At 41.3% G+C, this 22139-nt stretch overlaps 5 protein-coding genes across 7 annotated transcripts; 1 reads left to right on the top strand and 4 right to left on the bottom strand.

The window, feature by feature from the left end:
* Positions 1-749: 749 nt before the first annotated feature.
* LOC105703062 (arrestin homolog) lies at positions 750-3504 on the bottom strand. The gene is made up of 7 exons (XM_012431149.2): positions 3282-3504; positions 2981-3102; positions 2589-2888; positions 2286-2513; positions 2028-2216; positions 1795-1963; positions 750-1573 (listed from the first exon to the last, which is right to left on the bottom strand). The coding sequence occupies exons 1-7, from the start codon at positions 3487-3489 to the stop codon at positions 1428-1430; spliced, it is 1362 nt and encodes a 453-aa protein (XP_012286572.1). The 5' UTR covers positions 3490-3504; the 3' UTR covers positions 750-1427.
* A 1843-nt stretch (positions 3505-5347) lies between these two features.
* On the bottom strand, positions 5348-10845 carry LOC105703063 (akirin-2). Its single transcript, XM_012431150.2, has 5 exons — positions 10295-10845; positions 9152-9351; positions 8914-9076; positions 8783-8839; positions 5348-8378 (listed from the first exon to the last, which is right to left on the bottom strand). Exons 1-4 carry the CDS (start codon positions 10473-10475, stop codon positions 8829-8831), a joined length of 555 nt encoding a protein of 184 aa, XP_012286573.1. The 5' UTR covers positions 10476-10845; the 3' UTR covers positions 5348-8378; positions 8783-8828.
* Positions 10846-11198: 353 nt separating this feature from the next.
* On the bottom strand, positions 11199-13713 carry LOC105703061 (U4/U6 small nuclear ribonucleoprotein Prp31). 2 transcript variants are annotated; one of them, XM_012431147.2, is made up of 8 exons: positions 13574-13713; positions 13240-13440; positions 12965-13169; positions 12678-12847; positions 12388-12545; positions 12026-12316; positions 11666-11890; positions 11199-11543 (listed from the first exon to the last, which is right to left on the bottom strand). In XM_012431147.2, the coding sequence occupies exons 1-8, from the start codon at positions 13686-13688 to the stop codon at positions 11439-11441; spliced, it is 1470 nt and encodes a 489-aa protein (XP_012286570.1). In that variant the 5' UTR covers positions 13689-13713; the 3' UTR covers positions 11199-11438. The 2 variants fall into 2 exon arrangements, with proteins under 2 accessions (XP_012286570.1, XP_012286571.1); XM_012431148.2 differs by having other exon boundaries at positions 13240-13437.
* A 378-nt stretch (positions 13714-14091) lies between these two features.
* Positions 14092-18018, top strand: LOC105703060 (myotubularin-related protein 9). Its single transcript, XM_023433595.1, has 8 exons — positions 14092-14258; positions 14340-14520; positions 14617-14782; positions 14979-15271; positions 15469-15572; positions 15648-15952; positions 16018-16338; positions 16428-18018. Exons 2-8 carry the CDS (start codon positions 14359-14361, stop codon positions 16826-16828), a joined length of 1752 nt encoding a protein of 583 aa, XP_023289363.1. The 5' UTR covers positions 14092-14258; positions 14340-14358; the 3' UTR covers positions 16829-18018.
* Positions 18019-20598: 2580 nt separating this feature from the next.
* Positions 20599-21969, bottom strand: LOC105703032 (Golgi SNAP receptor complex member 2). Of its 2 annotated transcripts, XM_012431088.1 has the most exons (3): positions 21639-21969; positions 21400-21562; positions 20599-21306 (listed from the first exon to the last, which is right to left on the bottom strand). In XM_012431088.1, the coding sequence occupies exons 2-3, from the start codon at positions 21537-21539 to the stop codon at positions 20808-20810; spliced, it is 639 nt and encodes a 212-aa protein (XP_012286511.1). In that variant the 5' UTR covers positions 21540-21562; positions 21639-21969; the 3' UTR covers positions 20599-20807. The 2 variants fall into 2 exon arrangements, with proteins under 2 accessions (XP_012286511.1, XP_012286510.1); XM_012431087.1 differs by having other exon boundaries at positions 21400-21969.
* Positions 21970-22139: the final 170 nt, after the last annotated feature.

Genomic DNA, 22139 nt, shown 5'->3' with positions numbered 1-22139 from the left:
ATCATCATTTATTTGGCCACGTTGTCCCTCCTATATTTTTATACGTATTTTATCAGGATTGACAGAGAGAGACGGTAAACTATCTTTTTCACGAAATTTTCTCGAGTCTGCATTTAAGTAAGATAAATATATTAGATTTTTCTCACGCCAAGTAATGTATAATTCAATAGATTTTTACTGGGTCAATTATACGAGATCTATACACTCCGAAATATTCTCGACTTTAATGGTAACTTTCTTAAGTTATTAGCTCTTGTATCACCGTCTCTTTCTCGCTTTCCCAATGGTTTCGTTTGTGCCTTTGTGTTCCCTTTCAGCTTTAGGTGGGCCACTTCGAAGAATCTGGAGACTTCCTGGTGTTTCTTCAATGTTCCGTTTTACCTGTACTTTTGTGCCTCTTTGCAGGTTTAGGTGGATCACCTGGAAGCAGCTGATTTGGCAGAGATGAGTTGGGAGATTGCCATAATGGTAAGCCACCACCGTCAACTACCGCATGGTATTACCATCGCGAATACGTGAGCCGCCAACGACAACTGGTAGATGGCACAGCCATCGCGAGTGCGCGAGCCCCTACCAGAAATTCGTTGCGCCGCCCTTGGGGGCCAAGAACGGTGAAAGCTAACGTACGAAACCAGAGGGCAGCACACGATGCGATCGCGCGTCCCTGCCCGTGAGCAATCTTCCAACTCATCTCTGCTTCTAATTACTATCCCTAAAAATGTTATGTAGGGTCAAGAATTACGCAAAAATCAATTTTATATCATTTAATATATTTTTCTCACTACCGTACAATGATAACTCAACGACACAAGGAATGAACAATCCCTTAGTAATAAATCAATGTAATAAGACGTGTAACAATGACACATAGAATCATTAGAAACAAACTAAAACTAACAGAATAAATCTGTCGTCACTTCTGGCAAGACGGGAAAGCGTTTAACAAGATTAATTAATTAAACTTACTTGAAAACATTTTTTTGCTCGCCTGAGAAATTTCCGTCCGACCACCACCATCGGCCGGAAATTTCGGGACGAATGGAAAACACGATTTTGCTAGTTTTTCTCTTTTTTTTTGCGTTTCTTGAACTTTACTTTTATTGGGGTTTCGTAAGAAACCCGTGCCACGGTTCAGAGATGATTTTAACTTGAGGTGATCGAATTTAGCACGTATATTTCTTTAGCAATGCCTTATGCTTCGATTTCCTGCGCATCCATGTCGTTACTTGCACCTTCAAAATAGGTCCTTTCGTCGTCTCGTGTTCGTCCTACACAGAGATCTCCGAACGCTCGATAATAAACACTTTGCAACGATTCGCAATTGTATTTTGATTCAACGGAACAATGTATAACTTTCCTCCTAGATTTTTCAGAAATGTTGATATCGAAAGGTCCTATCGGAAGGGGCAGGAATTTACAAGAAATGCTTATTCTGGCTCGTTCAAACGAAGACGAGCAAAGTCTTCGAAGACGATGTTATCGTCGTCGTCATTAGCGTAGCAAGAATTTTCATATCTGGCCCTGTCGATGCTCTTACTCTTCTTCATGGCAGACTTTTCCTTTTCAACGGTTCCTGTAAGAAAAATAACGAAACGTTCACCGTGTTATTTCACTTCGTGCGAACATTTCCGATTCGAGAGTTAACGGCAAAAAGGCTAATTCGCGCGGTTTCGTGGAACCTTATAAATGTCTTTCTCGTGCTTGCAAGAGTTACGCGGATAGTTATTTCCTTCGGGTAGTGACGCGATTTCTGTTAGGTTCGATCGAAAAGTGATTAAATAATAAATCACTTACCGGGAGTGGGATGCATCAGTTTGAACGGAACGTCCGTTATCAGTTCTCCTCCCAGAGTGCCGCAGTTAAGCTTGACACGAACAGAGTACGAAATGACAATGCCCATGGCTTCGGCTGGGCACTTGCCCTCGGCGACCATGGTGGAAGAGGCCAAATTGACATCGTCGTCCTATGGAAAAGAAACAGAGTTCGAAGGATACGATGGAGCGCGATGGAGCGCGCGAGAAGGGTACCTTCAGGTGACCATCCAAGGCGATTCCCCTGCGGTCCTTATTGCTGCTGGCCAACGGCACAAGGTAGAATTGCTTCGTAAAGGAAGTTCCAGGCGTGATCGGACAGCCTTCCCTCGTTTCCAAGCTAGCGACGTGTCGTGAGAACTGAGAGTTCACCATCGTCACTTCGCAGTGTTGAACGACAAAGAGCTGTAAATAGAAACCGGATCCGTGAAACGAAGGAAGAGCGCGTAACCTCTCTCGTTGAATTCTTCATACCTTGATATTCTTGACCGCTTTGCGAGAGTTGTTGGTAACGATGACGTTGGCGGAGACCTTCTCGCCGTGGTAGTAGATTTCCCGGTCGAGAGTGACTTCCAGGTTGAGTTTGCCCTGAGAGAAGGTGAATCCCTTCGACACCAGCGAGCTGGGCAGCCTCCGGCCTCGCACCGGAGGAGCGTACTGTAGTTTCTTGATGGCCAAAGCTACGGACGATCTTTTGTGGCCCTGTGGAACGACCGATCGTCACGTTCGGGCTCGAATTTCCCCCATCGAGGTGGACGTTCCGGATTCTCGAATTACCTTGTCTTCCTCGTTCTCGCCGACGTAGATCCTGACGGTATATTCGACGCCGAGGGGCTTACCCTGGTCGTCGTCTCCGGGTTGCAACGTCACCGAGCTGGGGGAGTTTTGGGGAAACTGGAAGAGGAACGGGTAAGCATTCGGCCCGAGCCTCTTTAGGAGGCGATCTTGGATCGGAGTGGTCTCCTGTTTCTCCTTCTTGCACGGGAAGATTTGGTCTCGGCAGATGATCATTTCTTTGCTAAATTTCACTCCCATTACCTCGTCCTCTTCTCGTCCATATCGGTAGGTAGTCGTCACCTGAAGGAAGACATCGAAGGGGTAAAATCGCCCAAGCCCGGTTTACGCGTCCGGTCATAATTCCTCGATAGTTCCGAATAGGAGCGACGAACCTGACCGAAGACCTTTCTCCCTTGGAGGTATTCATTTTCCACGACGACGATGCCGTCGATGGGGTCGACGCTGTCTAGATGGTCGATGAAGTCTCTCTTGCCAAGGTACACCGTGACCTTGCCTAAAGAGGAACATTGGATTCGATCAATTTCTTATATAAAGCGATAACGATCAAAGGGTAAATACATGGAACTGGACGGAACGGAAGCCCTGCCCCCAACTGGTAGAGCGTTTCACCGACTTTCATTTTTCATTTATGGGTTCGATTGGCCTTTCGCTCCCGAGGGCAATTTGACTTACCATTGGGGGTGGTCTTCTTGAAAACCTTGATGGCCACCACGTAGGCCAGAAACAGGAGCGGAAACATTTGGCTCGAGTTTTCTCTATGATCGAGTAAGAGGAAACGGCAAGCGGAAGATTCTTTCCCGCCCAGAAGTGACAGGTTGTCCGGCACGGCGTCGAACTTGATATAGTCCGCGAAGGGCTTCCTCTTTGCGCTCGAAGCCATACCAATAATGGCATTACCCCTTACATAAGTTCTTTAATGAGATGAAAGTGCACCTTTTCGCAGCGAACGCTTACACCCACCACCGGGCTGATTCAGTTATCTCTCGGCCCTCGCGGTGCACAGCCATCCTAACGTTTCTTAACTTCGGAACGGATCTCTCGGTGGGTTGTCCTCGTCACCCTGCGATTACGCGTTACCGTAACGACAAGTCCCAGGATTAGTTCTTAGACCTTAGTTCTTTTCGATAAGATATCAATCGATCGCATTGCTAACAGATATTTGGATTTTTAAATAGAAAATATTCCTACGTAATAAATTAAACGTGCGATCGAATCAACTCGAAAAGAGTCAAGACCTTTCGGAGTTCAGTCGCTTTATCGCATCGAGTGGAAAACGATATATCGATAAGCTTACAGCCTCGGTTTGCAAATTTACAAGAGTCATACGATTACGTTGCTATTATCGAGTAGCGAAGCTACTTAATTCTTTAAGTTTACTTAACGCGATATTTATGTGTTTCAGATCCGTACATTCGCAAGAAAGGAGGAGGCTTTTAGTTCAGTCTTAAGGTTTATATTTATTTCATTAATAAGTGTTTACATAATGCGGAGGTATTTTATTTTTCGAAATAGTCCCATCGCATCGACTCTTCGAGGGAGATCGCCCTAAATCCTTAATTCAAGACTGCCTCCTAGTCTGACGATCCAACGATCGATTTGGCGAAAACGGTCGCTTAAACTTACTAATTTAATTTAACCTTTCCTTAGGACGCGCACGGAGCAATTCTCGGGCGATCGCGTTAGATCCCTTCGCCTGTGTGTGTTTTTTTTCCTAAGCGTTAAGAATAACCTAATGCAGCTAAATTAACACTATGAATTTCTGAACGGAATAACTGTCGCTGTACATTCTTTGGAGCGGAGAAATACGGATATCGATTGATTTTCCAATTTATAGCAAGGAACGGAAATAGGGGAATCCCGAGCTTCGACAGGAATGCCGTTATCTAGACCGGTAAAACGCGAGGACGAGTCTCTCCACGTTGAAACGAAAAGCGGAAGCATCGATCGGTATCGGCATTCCTTAGAAAAAGAAAAAAATACAAAAAACGCCTCCAAAGATATGCCCTCGCGTTGCCCGAGAGGCAAGTAAGAAAAGTTATCGCACTCGAGCGCGCCGGTAACCGAGAGGTGTAAATTCACCTCGATGCAAAGTAACTCCCCAAGCATCGATGAAAGCATCGAGTTACTCCGTCGACCTCGACCTGTGACGAGCGAAATTAAACTAATTATTTAATAAAAACACTCAACACTTCGGTTCGGTCATCGTTCGCATTAAATCACGTAAGAGCGCCCCTCTCTCCAGAGGGTTATCTCAATGTCAACGATCGTCGACATTGGCGATGCATCGCGATTACGAGTGCAGCCTCGGTACCGTTTAACTCTTAACGGTACGTCATCGACAACTGTGCATCCCTTACGACTATCGATTTCATTAGTCAACAACTAAATCGCAACAAGTTGAAAACTTAATTAGAAGGAAAAATTAACTACCTCCTCGACGCTTATTGGCAGGATATAGAGCCGGATATCTAAACTACTTGAAATATATGTCGTGGGTTAAAGGGTTCGGTTAATAATTAAACTAAGGTCTGCCCGTCGGTGGCTCGACGAGAACTCCATGGACACTTTGGAGGGATCTCCGTTGAGCAAAAGTACTCTCTAACGTGCTTCGGCTCCTTTCTTTCCATTTCTTTCATCGATACTTGGACTTTGAAACTCGTAGAAAAACAAAATACGACTGCACCGATACTTTCGTCTACCTCGAAATTGTTACATGTATTAATTTCACCTCTCTCTCTCCCCCCCCCCCCCCCCCCCCCCCCCTCTAATGTGTCCAATCGGAAAATCAGAACTTAAACGCGTCGCATTTAAGATCTGCATTAAGAACTAATAGACTGTCCACGGTCGTCAGCGGTAAGTTATAGTTGCGCCTGTACCGAGAAGAGTCGCAAGATAAATAACTTCTAATGATAGGCACGATTAATGCATCGGGTATAGTTATTAATATAACTGACAAGAGACACGCCTTAATGTCTCTCTGAATTTCTAGATAGCCTCGTTTTGTCCGGGTTTCCGTGACTGGCATCGATCAAAACTTATCTAGAGGTAGAAACCGATAAGATGTCCGTTTGTAAACCCTAAGATTGCACGTTTAGTTTCACCTTCCTTTGATTCAATTTTCTTCCCGTAAAGCTCTCTTATAACTTTGAATCCATTACGGGAGTCGCGTTCCGCAGAAAAAAAAAATTCCCTCCATGGTTTGAGATTGCAGCGAGAAACTTATATATGCCGAACGACTCCCAATCCTCGATCGTGCAACGTTCCTTCCTTCGCTTTCGTTAGTTACCGCATATATTTATGTATACGCGTAAATAGTTTTAATTAAGTACCCCTCGAGAGAAGACAAAACGAACCTCGATTTAGCCGAATTCATTCGGTGGCTAAAAAATGGCACACGCGGAGGCAAGTGGAAAAAAAAAATGAAAAACCGAAATTAGACCAAGCCTTCGGAGATAATTGAAATTTACGGGCAAATGCTTTCAGAGATTACATACCGACACCTAATCTATATCCGTCAACGGATCGTTCGGCTTCTAGTTTTTCTCACAGACATTAAGACGTCGCCGCTGTAAGTCTCGTCGAGTCGTCGCCTTACTGCTCGAGAGTCGCTTGCTACCAGGGAACGAAAGTTTACGCAAAATCGTATTAAACTTTTATTTCAAATGTTTATTATACACAATGCGCTTCGTACAATGCTACGGTTTACAGGTCAATTTGAAACCCCGTTAACGTGGGCCGTCTTACTTTCGCGATGGGAGTTAACGACCGCATTTAGAAAAATAAGTCGGAATCGCGGGTAAGACGAGCACACACCTGATCTCCGAAACGAACTCTCTTTGCATTTTGGAACGAGACGACGTGAGCGAGAGGGCAGGATTCGCGAACGATTCGTACGAAAATAAACTATCAACGGTAACTCCATGGACTTCCCTTGTAGTGCCGTTTCCCGATCGAATGTGCGAATTGCTTCAGACGTTTACATTCGATCCCACTTTATCTACGAATCGTCGCAACACTCCAGAAATCGACCAAATTACCATTTATCGCGATTCTCACTTAAAGATTAAATCGTCATTTTAATGCCATTTTTAACTCCTTAAGTATATTAATCAATTTCAGCGTTGAACAGTGGCAGAGATTCTTGTTATATGCAATTGAACGAAATGCAATTACGTGTAATGCAGAGAACTTGTGCTTATTCTTTTTATAGATTTGCCGAAAATTCACGATGGTTTCAATGTACGCGTTTCCCTATATCAAAATACGAATGAGTATCAAACCGATATAATGTATATTTACAACAAACATATTTTTAATAGGAAGAACGTATGTGGTATCAAAATTGGCCACGATGACTTAAAGATACTCATTAAGAATAATTCTTTAACAACGCAAATGAGGTGTTGCACTAAAAAGACGATTTAATAATTTGGTAGGAATCGTCATTAAGTTGAAAATTGACCTATTGCTGTCGGCTAATTCAACGAAAGAACATAGTCTGTCATTTACTGACAGTTTTTATCGGCAATGTCGTACAACGGACGCCTCTTCCCCCCCCCCCCCCCATTTCCTTAGGGTTGCACTGGTCATCTCTCATTTCGAAAGTAATTTTCTCAACATACATTATCAGGGTTGGTCACATTTTACCCAGCAAATGATCTGGACTTTGTTTTCTCAACGATGGATTTTTCAAGTCTTAACCTTAAATGGTTGCATTCAATGATCATAACGATAAAAATAAAGATGAAGAATTACTTAAATACACAAAGTACTAGTGGTAAATAGCAAATACTTGTTGTGTTCTTGTTAATTCGATTTCTTCACCTTAAAATTTGATTCCTAAATTTTAACGGCAAGTGGCAGTGTTAGAATTTTTCCATTTTTGACGTGCTTTTCATAGTGTACCTTTTTGTGTTAAAAGAAAAAAAAGATTTACGTAAACGTTCACAAAGAAATGATTAAATGTTTCATCAGCGAAGAAAATTTACAGAAAAAATTGAAGTTCACGCAAATTGAATGTCAAGGAAAACTTTGATGATGCATTAGAATTATTAAAAAAATACTCTATACATTTTTAAGTCATTCTTTCAATTTGAATTCTTCCAACCCTGCACCATATGCGATGTTCGCAAAGTTATTCATAGCTTATGAATTTATGTAGACCACAAGCTGACAAAGAAAGTCTGCATCGTTGGATATCTTTCATTAACCCTGGAGCCATAATTTCTACATCATAGGGTGGAAAACCTGAAGCAAACGTCTGTACAAAATTCTCGCATTAAATTCAGTTCGTCGATAAATGCTTCTATGTTGTTTTGTGCTTAAATGAGCATGTCTCGCCTTAGGAATTGGCGACCCTCCCGAAGGGCTTCGTAGACATCGGTCGATGCAAAAAGCCAAGAGACGCTATAACGTTGCTTTTTCTACGGACACACTCAAATACTCTACATAGTTCCCTGATACCAGCGCACTTTCTCCTTCAAACCAACTCTAGTACAAACTGTCATTTGCGACATCTTTTTTGCTTCGTTTCGTTTTATAATAGTATACGTTGTAGATTTTCCTGGTACGATTACGTCCTCGTATGCGAAACCTACTTAACTTACACTGCTACTACACTCTCGAGAGCAGGGACGTCCCTCCCTGCCAAGGTGTGTCGAAGCTCCTCCAATTTACTCAACGTCGACCTGTCAAGCCCAAGGCGGCGCTGCTTGCCTTGGATATATTTCAGTTTTCAAGCAAAATTTCTCTCACTTACATCGTAGAAATCTGCAACAGCAAGGAAATTATTCAATAGCCATAGAGAAATTATACAATGTAAATTTGACCTGGCAATTTATCCTTCCTCGGTTACATCCTTTTGATTCTTCGTAGTTTCTATTGCAGTTTTATAGTCTCTTGATTTGTAAGTTGTAATACCTTTTTAATACTTCATTGAATAAATTTATACCTTTACATTCAAAAAAATCTAAAGTGCTTAATGAGTAAGTCGACTAATTTTGAACATACGAAAGAATTTAACAACAGTTTAATATGAACTTTTAAACGCAAAAATATTTTATTATAAAACAATGGCTACTGTGTTTTATGTAAATACTAAGGCAGAACTAGGAGTTGTAGTACTTAGTACATAGAAAATATGGTTAATTTATAAATTTTATCACTACGCTCACCTAATAATCTTCGGAGAAACGTGTTCTTAAAGGTATGAAACCATCTTTAGGATAAATCTGAAAGAATATGAAATTATAGCCGAAATTCTGAAATTATATTCACCACTGCATTTGATTAATCGAGTACTTACAACTCGGTACAGTACCAGACTCGAATCTCTTTTGAATCTGATCGTAGGTAAATTTGACAAAAGCATCGTACTGCTCGGAGAGCTTCATGTTCAAGATTTGGTCATACTCCTCCCGTATTTGAGTCTCTTGTTCCTTTAGCATTCGTTCACAGATCAAACCAACCTGTAAAGCATTACAATTGTTATTTTCTTTCTCTCTGTTTTATCATGTGCAGATAAAATTCTAAACGGTTATTACCTGTCTGAATGTAAATAGTGGTTTCTCTTTGCCACTGGGACTGTATTGTTGAACCTGCGAGCCAGAGGTTGACGGACTCGAAGGACTGACCGGGCCCTCCATATCCGATGAATCTCCACCATTGCTCTGGGGATTAAAGTGCAACTGCTTGCGTCGGTGCAGTCTGCGAATCTCCTCTCTGATGTTAGCTGCCATTTTCTCTGTACCAAGTAAGGTTAATTGATCAAAATCTTCAATTGGTACCCCTTCTTATCGATCCCTAAGGATCAATTATTTTAATGCAAAGAGACTCGACGAAAAGTATCGATCCATTAAAAGTATTTTTAGAATCAAATATTTGTTTCGGTCCGGTAATTCGAGTCACTTTTGTTTCCTCTAAATCGTTTTGTGACAGACAGCTATAGAGATAAAAGGTTTAGAGTTAATATAATAATAAAAAAATATTATGCCAAATGGTAAGTCGTACGTCGGTTTTCAATTAAAGAATCGATCGCATGCAATTTCAATCTCCTTTACATTGTAAGTTTTTGCCAGGTAGGAAATCATTGACCTAATCAGAAAAACAAGCAGATTTAACACGAAAGACACATCTAATGAGTCACAAGGCATTTCGATGAAACATGCAAAGGCCATCGAGACCTTGCACACGATCTAATAACAACAACATGGCCACCATCGTTCTAACTCAAAATAGGAATCTTGCTAACTTCAATCTTATCCATAAAGCGCATACAATCCATGAAACGTCTGGAGTTAATAATGCATTCTTAATTCTCCCAAGGTCCAAGCATATTGAAATTCTAACAGCCCCCTGAACTTTCTGTCCCAAGTCGCGTCTAGAATTAAAATTTTTTAAGTGGAGCTCTATTAAAACTTAAGTAATTAACGTAAGCGCAAAGAATCGCACTTAACGAAATGAAAGAAAAAAAGGGCGATCAATCTTAGCGGGGCCCCAGCGAAAGCGTATCTCACTGGTATCTCACGTCCGTTGGGACATTACCATATGATTTACGCGCCCTCCCCTCCCCGTCCATCCGGACGGGTTTTAAATCGCGAAGCAGCGGCCGGGGAAGGGGCGGCAGTTCCCTGCCGCGTGCCCCGAATCGCTCGAAAAAATGGCCGTGTCCCTAGGGCGATAATTACCAGGCGTCAATTTGTGGGCGACCTCGCCAAAGGGCGAGGGGTTCTGCGGCCTCGCCGCGGACTGCGAGGGCGAGGCTCCGGGTGAGGCGCACATGGGGACGCATCTTCGTCGCTTGCTGGGCCGCCCGTGGCTGTGGACCGGATCAAATTCGAGGGACCTCTTTAGGGTGGCGCAAGCCATATTTCGGGCCGTTCACCGTTCACGAAACGAGCCCCGGGAGAGACGGAGAGAGAGACGAAGAGGGAGAGAGCGCTCGAGCTCCTCTCGCGGGGATTGCCGGCCTCTGGGTCTGGTCGAGCGCCGAGACGATGTCGAACGGCCGACGAGCACGATTCCACAAGTTTTGAAACGGGGCTGGATTTCTACGAGTCGTCGGGCAAGAGTTTAGGCTGCACCAAAACAAACACTCCGCTAAAACAATATGGCCGTCCTCTGCCGTCCTCCGCAGCCCTCGGCACGCCGCAAGCCAACAGACCGACTGGCCGCTGTGGGCTCGCTCGACTCCATCTTGGGTCCCGGTAGTGCGTTCCGCAACGCGCTCTCGGGAACCCGGAGAGAACGCGACCCAATGGAAACGAGCGGAAGAGCTTCCTACGTGTGATTGGTCGATGACGAACGATTCGGAAGACTCCATAGAAGCGTCGAATAGTCTCATGTGAAATATCTCACATATTTACCATGACGAAAGCTATAGAATCACGGGAGGTGCTCATTTTTAGTAATTTCACTAGACGAATTGCAGAATCGACCCTTCGGTATTCGTTACTTATATCTGGCATAAATCAGGATAAATCAGGATAAATGGTCGCGTTTCTTTGGTAAAGAATGGCAATGAAAACAACGGAAGCAACCATTACAAGTTAGGTTTGAATTATTAATTTTTTATTTTAATTTATGCGCAACTTTAATCCGTTTCTTTTTTGTTACGGTCATTTTATTGCTATTAAATCTAATTGCTTATTACACGAATACATCTCGTTTCTTCGACTTAATTGGAACACGACCAAACAAAATGAATACACATTAATTAAAATAAATTGAAAAATATGCTGACAATATGTTACGATATGAATAAATACAGATGTTACGATTATTTAACGAGTAATATTTGCACATACTTACAGACTTCTTATTGGAAATGTTTTACACTTTTTTCACTTGCAAGAAGCCAGCAGTATTTGAAAAATATTTTGCATTTGCTTCATTCACTTTTTTCTCGGCTGCTTGTGGATTTACTATTTCCAACCCCTATACAGATTAAATGTGAATTAATATTAGCATATTGGTTTAAATGCCATAATACGAACTACAATATTATATGTGTATTTATGTTTTTTAAAATCATTGTTATAAGTAACGATCGTTGTTACCTGCAAAGGAGTGAATGCTACACTGGAAGCAGTACCGGAGACCTGTTTCTTTACCGTTGTACTGCCTCCCCATTGTTGTTGCTTCTGTAAATTCTTTTGCAATGCCTTTGATATCCGAACTTTTGTTTTCTCGTCAATTTGTGGCAATCGAATTCTACCTGTTCCTGCTTTGCCAATTGTACCTCGAGAATATCCAAGATCTTCTTGATAAGCATCGTTCTCAATCTGAAATAATTCGTATTAATAAGTATTTAAACTATTGCTTCTGATCACTAATTTTTAGACTGCGTGTCAAAAATATTTACAAACGAAATAAATTTTTTCAAATTATGATAAAGTAATTATGAAGGATGTGCTTACATCTGCAAAATTCATGCGATTTGCGTGTTTTCGAAATTCTGTAATAGCATAGCGTTCTTTCATTTTTCGAATACGTTTACCACCACGCTTCTTTCGACCAGGATCGATCGGCTTGGGTAAGGGTTTGACAAATTTTACAGGAGGAGGTTCTTGTAGTTTATCCAGCTTCTTTTCAATTTCCTCTCTAAACATTTGACCAATGTGTCCATCCGTACTTTCATGACAGGCGTCAACTCTAGCAGCAAGAACACTCTTAGCCGCTACCAACCTAGCTGCTTTTCTCCTTAAATCCTGCCATTAAGAAATAATTTAATTAAATAGAGCATCTCACTTGGTTTAGAACATTGTTTTTAATTACTCACTGGTGGAGTATCTTGTACAATATCCGAATAGTATATAAAACCTGTGTGAGGTAATGTCGCCACTTGTGAAAAACCAGATAGGGTAGTTTTCTTTGACCCCAAAACTAGTACATTACATGATGGCATCTTAGATAATTTTGTCAGGCCTCCAGCAACACCTGCAATAACAGTTAATATAGACTTTTCACGTGTCATCGTTTCATTATAAACTTTATGAAATCTAAGATAATTATTTAAATAAAATCTTTAATAGTACGATTAATGTAACATGACCGGTTACAAAATCATACCCATGATTTTAGCAGCTGTTGATGCTCCAACTATTATGGATAAATTTGGTGCAATGAATGCCATCCTACTCTCAACATATTCAAATATCTTAAGCTTGCAATTATTCAGTTCTACTGCCATGTCGCATGCTTCGCAAATTGCTTCCTTTTCTTCCTCTGTCAGCAACTGACTATAATTAAAATCATTGATATTAAATTCAAGATCAAAATGAAATGACGACTGACAATAATTACATCGTTATTTTACCATTTTGGATATTTTTGCAAATAGGAAAGTGTGTATTTACCCTTGAGTAGTAGAAGCAGTTACAGATACAACCATAATGGTTGCTTGTGTAAGAAATTGCTGCAAAGTCTCATTATTTTTTGCTCTGTCTAAATCATTTCCTAATTCTCGAACAGTCATTACATATTCTAAGGGTCCAACAACCAATGACTCTAATTCAGGAAATCTTTTTGAGTATTTGTCCCTTGCAAATCGATGAATAGTTGCTAAAACAAAGTGGTATAAATGTAAAACAGTGTATTAATACTCGGATCGGTTGAATGATCTTACATTTACCTATTTCATCGTCAATGTCTACAGCCATGTTGTTAGCTTCTACAATAAGTTGATATTCAGGATCCGATTCCACTGGTCCAACGATGTCTGTCGATCTCCGAGGAACTTTACTGTATTTTTCAATCTCACCCATAATCCTTCGTAGTTGTGAAGAATCGCGAAGTTTTGCTAATTCTCGCACCGAAGTGACTTTTATTTCTGCTATATGAAATGCATGATACGATACATGTTAAATAAAACATTTAGCATTATATATACACGAGTACGAACACGTCAGGTATACAAATAAAATTTAGTTTCACTGCAGTGTAAGGTCAATGACAATTACACTAACCTTCCTCTATGGGTTTTGAAACGGGAGAAATAAAGTCGGGTTCAGGTTCTTCCAGAAACTTTTCCTCATCATCGTTTTCTTCAAGATCCGCGAGTAATTCGTCCGCCAACGACATATCGGTCAAGAAACAAAAATGCTGTCGATCGACGAACAAAAATGACTACAACAGCAGTTTACTTCAATAGGAAAATTGAGGTTAGATTGAACATAGAAAATAAAGAAAATGGCGTAAAATAAGAGAAGGAAGATGATCCAAGAAAGAGAAGGTAAATTTGCGGAGAGAGGTTGGTGGCCATCTCCAATTTATTCTTCTTGCTCTCGATTTTGCTATTCATATTTTCCGGTCGTCATTCGACAGGCTACAAACCTGTTAAAATACCAAAATAAATCCTTCACGCAGATTTTAAGTAGCGAGTCTATAAAATATCTGGATCACGTGGTATACTGAAATCCGTCAATCTTATCGACCGAGTCATCCGAGCCGTCCGGTCTACGAAACGTATTAAAAAAACTAACACTTGCTTTCAGTCAGCTGTCATCCAGTATTTAGAATCTTTGGAATCGTAGCAAGTAAGGTCAGAAAATGGAGTTGTACAATCAAATTGGATCTTTACAATCAAACAAGTAAAAATTATATTAATTGATCGATCGCTGTTCGAGAGAATAACTTTTGTAAGGACTGCAGGTATTGTCAAGAAAGGGTTATGTCTATCTGCCAATAAAACTAGGTCTCTAACGGAGTGACTATAATTTAAACACATTTCAGGGTCCATAAACCGTTGGTTATGGAATTCGCTGATCTAATCTTAATTCCACAAGTCGTTAATGTTGTGTTGACCGACAAGACTGACGAGAATAATAAGAATTCTAGATTAGAAGGGACTCTGTGTATCAGTGGGCACCATTTGATCTTATCGTCAAGACAAGAATCTCCTAAAGAGATTTGGGTATAATTTTATATATTACTTTGTACTACGATTAAAAGTTGTACAGGTTCCCGCTTGTGTCCTATAAAAACATAGACATGGTCGTTTGTATTTCAGCTATTATACAGGAACATAGATGTCATAGAAAAAAAATGTAACAGTCAGAGCCCTGGAGGTAGCATTATATTCAAATGTAAAGACTTTCGTATTCTGCAGCTGGACATCGGATCAACGGATGATTTAACAAATGTTGCATTATCCATAGAAAATCTCATGTCTCTAGGTAATTTTCAATTCCATTCACTTCAGAATAATTTAATAAGATGAAGAATAAAAAATGTAAAGCGGTAAGACAAGGATTTTTTATTATCACATAATTATAATTTATCATTGCATGCCGAGAACAAAATGTTTGTTATCAAATTTGACGTAAGAATATTTAATTAAATGCATTCATTTTTGTATTATTATCTTTGCAGGCCAAACTATGCAGTATCCCTTTTTCCATAGACCTCAATTAGTAAATAACTCTAAAGAACAAGTAGAAGATGGTTGGAGTGCATATGCCCCTGTCTCGGAATGGTCCAGGCTTCTGGCGGCACACGCGGACGAGTGGCGTATAAGTTATCTGAATAGAGACTACAAAGTCTGTAATTCTTATCCATCGGCTGTAATAGTACCCCGTCATGTCGAAGATAAAGTCATTATGTCCTCTGCTAGTTTCAGAGATGGCGGGAGATTTCCCGTACTGTGCTACAGACATGAAGGAGGGGTATGCTATGTTAAGATGGAATAAATTCAGGAGTCCAGTTTTTATTAACTTGAAATATTGAAAACATGTTAATTATTGATTTATAAATCATTTTAAATTTTTTAACGCAAATTTGTCAAAATATTTAGAATAAATGTAAAATTAAGATTTATTCTGCCACTAAATGCTATTGCAAGCATTGTTGTTCTTTTCTTTAGAGTATTCTGCTCAGAAGCAGTCAACCAAACTGTGGAGCTACTGGCAGAAGGTGTAAGGAAGATGAAAGACTGCTCAACGCGGTCTTAGGACCTGGACGAAGAGGGTAGAATTAATCAAATAACTGTCTTGGAAAACTTGGATGAACTCAATTTTACTACATGCAGATATTTTCCCATAGGTACATCGTTGATATGAGATCCTCCAATCAAGCCCAAAGTGCCCGAGCAAGAGGTGGTGGCACCGAAATGGATGCGGCGTATCCTCAGTGGAGAAAATTGCACAAGCCTGTTCCTAGGCCATCGAATCTGACCGATGCCTTGTTCAAGTTAATCGAAGCATGCAATGATGCCAACTGCTCAACTTCCCAATGGCTGTCAAGGCTCGATAACAGTGGCTGGCTGTCAGCTGTACAAGGGGCATTAAATGCATCCTGCGTAGCTGCTCAGTGTCTTCATCAAGAAGTAGCCGCAGTATTAGTTCATGGTATGTAAAAACCATTCATTTTATTTCAGGATTAATTGTAGAATCATATCAGAATGTTATTTTAGGTGGTGCCGGTCGAGATTCAACTTTAGTCGTCACAAGCTTAACACAAACAATTCTCAATCCCGATTGTCGAACAGTCAGAGGGTTGCAGGCTCTGATTGAGCGAGAATGGTTACAGGCTGGTCATCCCTTTTTCACACGAACGAAATATGGAGCTTACCATTCGTCGTCACAAAATCCACTGCATGCACCGACTTTCCTACTCTTACTGGATTGTCTTCATCAACTACATTTTCAGTTTCAATATAGCTTTGAATATACTACAGATTTACTTGCCGAACTTTTCAAGCATGCCTACTCTTCGAACTATGGGACTTTCCTCGGTACGTATAAAATAGCCAAAATTCATTAGGAAATCTAATTTGCTTTTCCAGTCCAAGTCAGATCGTTTCATGGGAATTGTTCGTTTTAGGCGACACCGAAGCTGAAAGAATCCAGATGAGTTTGTCGGAACGCACTTGTAGCCTTTGGTCGTATATAAATCGACCCCAGGTCTTGGAGACGTGGCTAAATCCTCTGTACGATCCCAACCCTGGGATCATTTGGCCAAGTGTAGCTCCGGTTAGTATCGAATTATGGAGAGAGCTTTATTTTGGCCACACGGTCGCAGCGCCATGGGCCGAAATGTTGGAGTGTACCAAAGAACTTAAAAACAACCACGCCGCCGTTAAGAAGCTAGCAATGGAGCTTCGAGTTCAGATCAGGCAAGTAATAGACCGAATCCAAATGAGTCCGGACTCATCATCCGAAGCCACGTGTCAGGATGAATCTGAGAGATTAGCAAAGTTAAATTTGGAAGCTTCAGGCACGTGATTTGTGCCTTGAGGAGAGAGGGAGAGGGATCTAAGGATTACTCCAGGTACTCTTCACGGCCATTTTTTTTTTTACTCGATGATAGATAGCTCGGGTAAATTTGAGGAGGTGATGTGAAAGTACTATGTTAGGAAACTGTTTTACAAACTACGAGGCATGCATTTTATTTAACGTTATAGGACAATGTTTTACATTCATTCGTAGGATCAATGGTAATGAAATGTGGAACTCCTTTGAACTGTAATTTCAAAGTCTTAGATTTTCACGTTTTGGGCGGTTTTCTTTAGTCGTGTCTAGTTTTACTTTGATTTGAAAATCATTTGCTAGTAAAATGAGAGTATTTCATTATTCGGTTAGTAAGCCAATAAATCACGTAAGTGAAGGGTAGCAACAAAGAGGGCACATGATTCTGTGATGATGAACAAATATCGTGAATAAACGTAACAGTGCACTTTTTGAAAAAGAATTCAATACTATTCATTACTATTAAAGAAATATATATTCTAGTAAAAATACCGTTACGAAATAACTATATTTAGCATAATTTTTGCTGCTTTAAAATTAAACAATCTCAACAAAAATGATCTTAGCGAGGTATGCAAATTCGTTTAAGTATTTCAGTATTTATTAACTATTTTTCATTCCATATAAAACATATACATATATATAATCAAATCCCATCCCTTTGCAAGTATTTCATATAACTATTTGATAAAATTTGCGGCTGACCGACAGTACTTATTTTTGCAGGACAAATATTTATTAAGTTTTGTGTTATAATTAATATGTAGGAGAAATATTGTAAATGTTCTATAAAAGTTGTTTCGTCTTCAAATGTGTAAAAGAGAACTTAAACTCGAAGAAACTCGTTTATAAAGTATTACAAATTTTAACCATGTACACATCCGTCGATCATCATCCGTCGGTGCAATGACAACTTTTTAGCATTCAAGGAGTTATACGCCCTTCAAGAACTATAAGATGTTTCTTTTTTTAAGGGGGCGAAATAATTTAATGATTATAAACTAGCAATATCGTGCAATAGTCCACATGTGCTAATCATTCATCGAAGAGCGGTGATAAACATTTTTTTTTCGCAAATTTTGCATAAAAGTATTGAAACAGGTACTTAGATCTGAATATATATACACACACATATGATAAATTAATACATGAAATTAAAACATGAACGTATATATGTTTTTAATAAACGTCGATGGCGTTGCGACGATGACCTTATGTATATAGGTGGGTAGATGCGTCGTTTGCGATCACGCGAGGGTTAAAAAGAGTCAAACATGCATCGAGCCACTGTATTATTTTGCTTAACCGATCGTTTACAATTGGAGAAAAATATAATTTCTTCAAAAGCATTTCTGCTTGCTCTACCCGGCCGGTACGGTTCCGTGGCTGGCAGGAATTTCCTGTAAAAAGATGTAACGACTTCCAGCGGGGTTGGATAATAATGGCCGCCGGGGCAGAAGGGCGGGTTTTCTTGGGTTCGGGCATGCGACCCGTGAAATGCCGCGCGGTCGAGAGTGGTCGAGAGGGAGTCGAACAGAGCCGAGGATACTCGAAGGCACCCGAAGGCGCTCGGAGCAGGGTCCGAGAAGGTCGTCGGAACTGGAGGGGGATTTTTACAGTTATCCAGGAAGGCCAGTAGGAGGATGGGAGCCGGCAGGAGCAGTTGCAGGAGGGGAGGTATGAGACCGGCCGGAATCGCGCGCATCCCCGAGGGACGCACGGAGGGGCGAGGACGGCAGGTGTTCACGCACAAAGAGACTCAAAGGAATCCCGAAGCCACTGGCTTGGGATCGGCAGGATCCTTCCCGATTTGAGCTCGGGAATACGAGCCTTTTCCTTCTCTGTACTCCACTTTCTCTTGTTCGGGTATTCCGGCACGCCAATGGCGTTTCATTAAACTCACGGAAGTAGATTAAAGCCTCGCGAAATCGGTATTCTGCGATCGCGTCGTTCCAACGCCAACGACGCCTCGGATAACGCACTTAGAGGTCGTTTGCACGACCTCTAAAAGTTGGCTCTCGTTGTGTTTGGTTTGTTTATAATGAGAATATACGATAATTCGTACATTATTATCCGTAATGCGTTAGCATAGAACCCCCCATTGTCAGTAGTTACCTTTAAAATGTGTAGGCAAACGTGGTGAACGTGGTCTCTTTGACGAAGCGTAGGTACCTGGTGAGCACAATACAGTTGTTCGGACAGGAAGCCTCTCTTTATGTTCTAATCGATACATCTCGAACGCGTACATACATCGAAATATTTCTAAATATAATTTCACCATTTCTTAAATCATAAATGTAGTTTTCGGGGAAACGGCGTCGTTAGGAAATATCCGTTCCGGAATAGCTCCGATGAAAAGTACCTTAAGCTCATGTGCTCTCCCGTGCACTCTTCGGGCAGTGAACACGTTACACGGATTATAACCGAACGCATTAAAATATTGTACATCTAACTATAAACGCATATATTTACATAATCTTCTCGATAAGCAATGAACACGTCGCGAGTGCCCCCTCGAAGGAGCGAAGGTACCGACGCTGGCGTAGTCCAGGTGTCTTCGGGTGCGCGTCCGTGCGTCCCTACGTTCAAAATCTGGTATCCTTGGATGAGTGTGGATCTAGTCACGAATAGGATATCAAAAACGTGGACTGAATTCAAACCCATCCAGGGCCACCGGACGGAAACGGATCGGGTCTTCGACGAATGTCACCTTATGGCGCGGAGACGCTTCCACGCGAGATGAACCAAAGCACAGGCGAAACGCCGTGCACGGCGACGGAGGTAGTCGGCGAAGTGATGTTTCTCAAAAAATCGCCTCCAGTCCCAGAGTAGGTAGAAGGGGGCCTTCCCGAGGTGGAAGGGGCCCTGGGCCTTCCTCCCTCCACTTGGGTCCCTTGGACCGTTGGAGGGGCTCTTGGAAAGGACGCCAGCGATCCTCCTCTAGAGCTTCCTAGGTCGGTCGCTTTTTCGACCGAGCCCGCTCCACCGTTCGAGTTTGATCGGGATGTTCCGAGCCGGTCCTCTCTCTAAAATTTTCACTTCTCGGCTCGACGAGAGACGACCGATGCGCGGCCTATCCAGGGCGCTCGGCAGCGTCCGGACGCCCTCGCCTTTTTCCTCTCGATCTGTGGAGGGGAAGGATGCGGAAAAGAAAGTTCCAGGGACATCGATGCCCGGCGGAATCGCGACAAAGCAAGTTCCCACCGAAAAACGATGACTCCGCATGCCGAGGAAATGCGTTAACGAACTTGGGCGAACCGCGCGGGAAAGGTCGCGGGACCTTTCGGAGGTCCAGACGCAGACTTCGGGACTCGTGGCCGATCGTAAACGAATCCTCTTGGGTTTCACTCCGGTTTTGGGTTACTCGAGCCATCGAGAAGACGAGTATAGCCATCTTTTCTCAAAGGCCACAGTTTACAGCTATGAATTTTAGGACACCGTAAGCTCCTTTACCACGGGACACCATGCGTCGTTTCAAGGACGCTACGGACTTCCCTATAGGGCATATTTACGACATCTTATCGGTTTACGGAAAAATTACTTGTTACGCATTGGTACGATTACTTTCCATGATATTATTTACATATGAGCGGAAAGGAATTGCACAATTTTAATTCTGTCCAGTACCAGATTATATGTCGTACGTACCATATTGCATATTGTATATCGTTATAGTAGTATGTAATCTTCTGCCAAAAGCAATCGTGCTTAGAATGAATTTAAATGATATCCGCTTGTACCTAAAGTACAATTTATGTATGTATATTCATTTGCAATGTAGTATACCACTTTAACTTTTACATACTCCTGTTATCAGATTTGTTTATGAAATTTTAATACGATAACGTACAATTCCAGCCGTTTCTAATTATCACTTCGTAAGTTCGTGGTCATCCTCTGAATTCTTATGTTTACTTAACAATATGTACAGTTTTCGTAGCGTCATAATGAACGATCACGCGACATAAATTATGACAAGGATTATTATGAAACATGTAAAAAGCATTCCACCGACTAGAATGAAACCATCTTGTCGTGCTCTTTTTTCGATTAGTCTCATCGTTGTATTTGAAAGTCCTAAAGTGTTACCGATATCTATTAGACGTTTATGTGCCCCCTTCAAGGACATTCGTTGTGACCTCAGATTGTCCAAAATGCTAGACCCGTGTTGAATAAGATTGTCTACACCATAAACTGCATTGTTCAAGCTACCATTGTATTGCGCGTTAGGTTCGATTAAAATGTCTACATGATCGTTAGGAGTAAACTTCCTTGATAAAAGTGCCTCTCTATCGGCCTCTTCTCTCTGTTTTTTCATCTGCTGGTGTCTCCATGAATTCAAGGCAGCATTCAAATGACGACTATCGTATTTAAGTTGGTCAACTCGCATTTTAGCATTTTGCCTCTGCGATGCTGGACCTTTCAGACAAAGAATGTCAAGTTTCTCGCAATTACTGAAAAATAAAAAATTATCATGGCAAATTGTTGCAATCTCATTGCTAAAAATTGGAAATTTAAGTATTTTCTGTTGTCCTAACAAAGCTTACCTGTTGATTTTATTGATTTTTGATTCTATGTCATTTTCTATGGCTACTGAATCCAGGTTAGGTGGTTTTCTTTCCAGTTGCGAGAACAGATGCTGAGTTTCTTGAACTAGTTTATTCGTTTGATGATAAAGCGTCTCCATTGTTCCCTAACTTGATTGAATTCCTGTATTTTTATGAACTTTTGTAGTATGTACCATGCAATTATCTGAGTGTAAATCCAACAATGACGTGTCCATTACCATCAACGCGACCTCTTGGTTAACCTCTATCTTTACGTTTACGTGTGTTAAATATCCTCATATTTATTACCAATATTAAATATTTGAGTTTAAATTTTTTTTCGAAAAATTAAAATATACGAACTATTTGGCCATAATACTTTAAAATATACATTCTCACTGAAAAAAAAGAAACGTTTACGGGAACTTGTTAACACGTAATTACGTTATGTTTTCGCTTATTTATATGGGGAACCACGTTTTCACATAAGCGGTGGCAACAAGTAACAAAAGTGTGACCAGAGATGAGCAGAGATGAGTTGGGAGTTTGCTCACGGGCAGGATCGCGCGATCGCATCGTGTGCTGCCCACTGGTTGCGTACGTTAGCTTTCACCGTTCTTTGTCCCCAAGGGCGGCGCAACGAATTTCTGATAGGAGCTCGCGCACTCGCGATGGCGGTACCATCTACCAGTCGCCGTTGGTGGCACACGTACTCGTCCCGTAGAGTCCCGTAGAGTCCC

This window comes from Orussus abietinus, unplaced genomic scaffold (genome assembly GCF_000612105.2).
Source record: "Orussus abietinus isolate OABI.00-Male unplaced genomic scaffold, Oabi_2.0 scaffold871, whole genome shotgun sequence".
Taxonomy (NCBI): domain Eukaryota; kingdom Metazoa; phylum Arthropoda; class Insecta; order Hymenoptera; family Orussidae; genus Orussus; species Orussus abietinus.
This window is presented reverse-complemented; position numbering and strand designations above follow the sequence as displayed.

Coding starts and splice junctions, on each gene's coding strand:
- LOC105703061 (XM_012431147.2), bottom strand. CDS start 13,688: ATGTCGTTGGCGGACGAATTACTCGCGGATCTTGAAGAAAACGATGAT. Junction 13,170..13,239: donor AGACATTGACGATGAAATAG/GTAAATGTAAGA, acceptor ACTTTGTTTTAG/CAACTATTCATCGATTTGCA. Junction 12,848..12,964: donor ACTGCTTCTACTACTCAAGG/GTAAATACACAC, acceptor TTTTAATTATAG/TCAGTTGCTGACAGAGGAAG.
- LOC105703063 (XM_012431150.2), bottom strand. CDS start 10,475: ATGGCTTGCGCCACCCTAAAGAGGTCCCTCGAATTTGATCCGGTCCAC. Junction 9,352..10,294: donor CGCCCACAAATTGACGCCTG/GTAATTATCGCC, acceptor TACTTGGTACAG/AGAAAATGGCAGCTAACATC. Junction 9,077..9,151: donor CACTATTTACATTCAGACAG/GTAATAACCGTT, acceptor AATGCTTTACAG/GTTGGTTTGATCTGTGAACG.
- LOC105703060 (XM_023433595.1), top strand. CDS start 14,359: ATGGAATTCGCTGATCTAATCTTAATTCCACAAGTCGTTAATGTTGTG. Junction 14,783..14,978: donor AGAAAATCTCATGTCTCTAG/GTAATTTTCAAT, acceptor TTATCTTTGCAG/GCCAAACTATGCAGTATCCC. Junction 15,953..16,017: donor AGCCGCAGTATTAGTTCATG/GTATGTAAAAAC, acceptor ATGTTATTTTAG/GTGGTGCCGGTCGAGATTCA.
- LOC105703032 (XM_012431087.1), bottom strand. CDS start 21,539: ATGGAGACGCTTTATCATCAAACGAATAAACTAGTTCAAGAAACTCAG. Junction 21,307..21,399: donor AAAATCAATAAAATCAACAG/GTAAGCTTTGTT, acceptor TTTATTTTTCAG/TAATTGCGAGAAACTTGACA.
- LOC105703062 (XM_012431149.2), bottom strand. CDS start 3,489: ATGGCTTCGAGCGCAAAGAGGAAGCCCTTCGCGGACTATATCAAGTTC. Junction 3,103..3,281: donor CAAGAAGACCACCCCCAATG/GTAAGTCAAATT, acceptor GTTCCTCTTTAG/GCAAGGTCACGGTGTACCTT. Junction 2,217..2,285: donor AAGCGGTCAAGAATATCAAG/GTATGAAGAATT, acceptor TTCTATTTACAG/CTCTTTGTCGTTCAACACTG.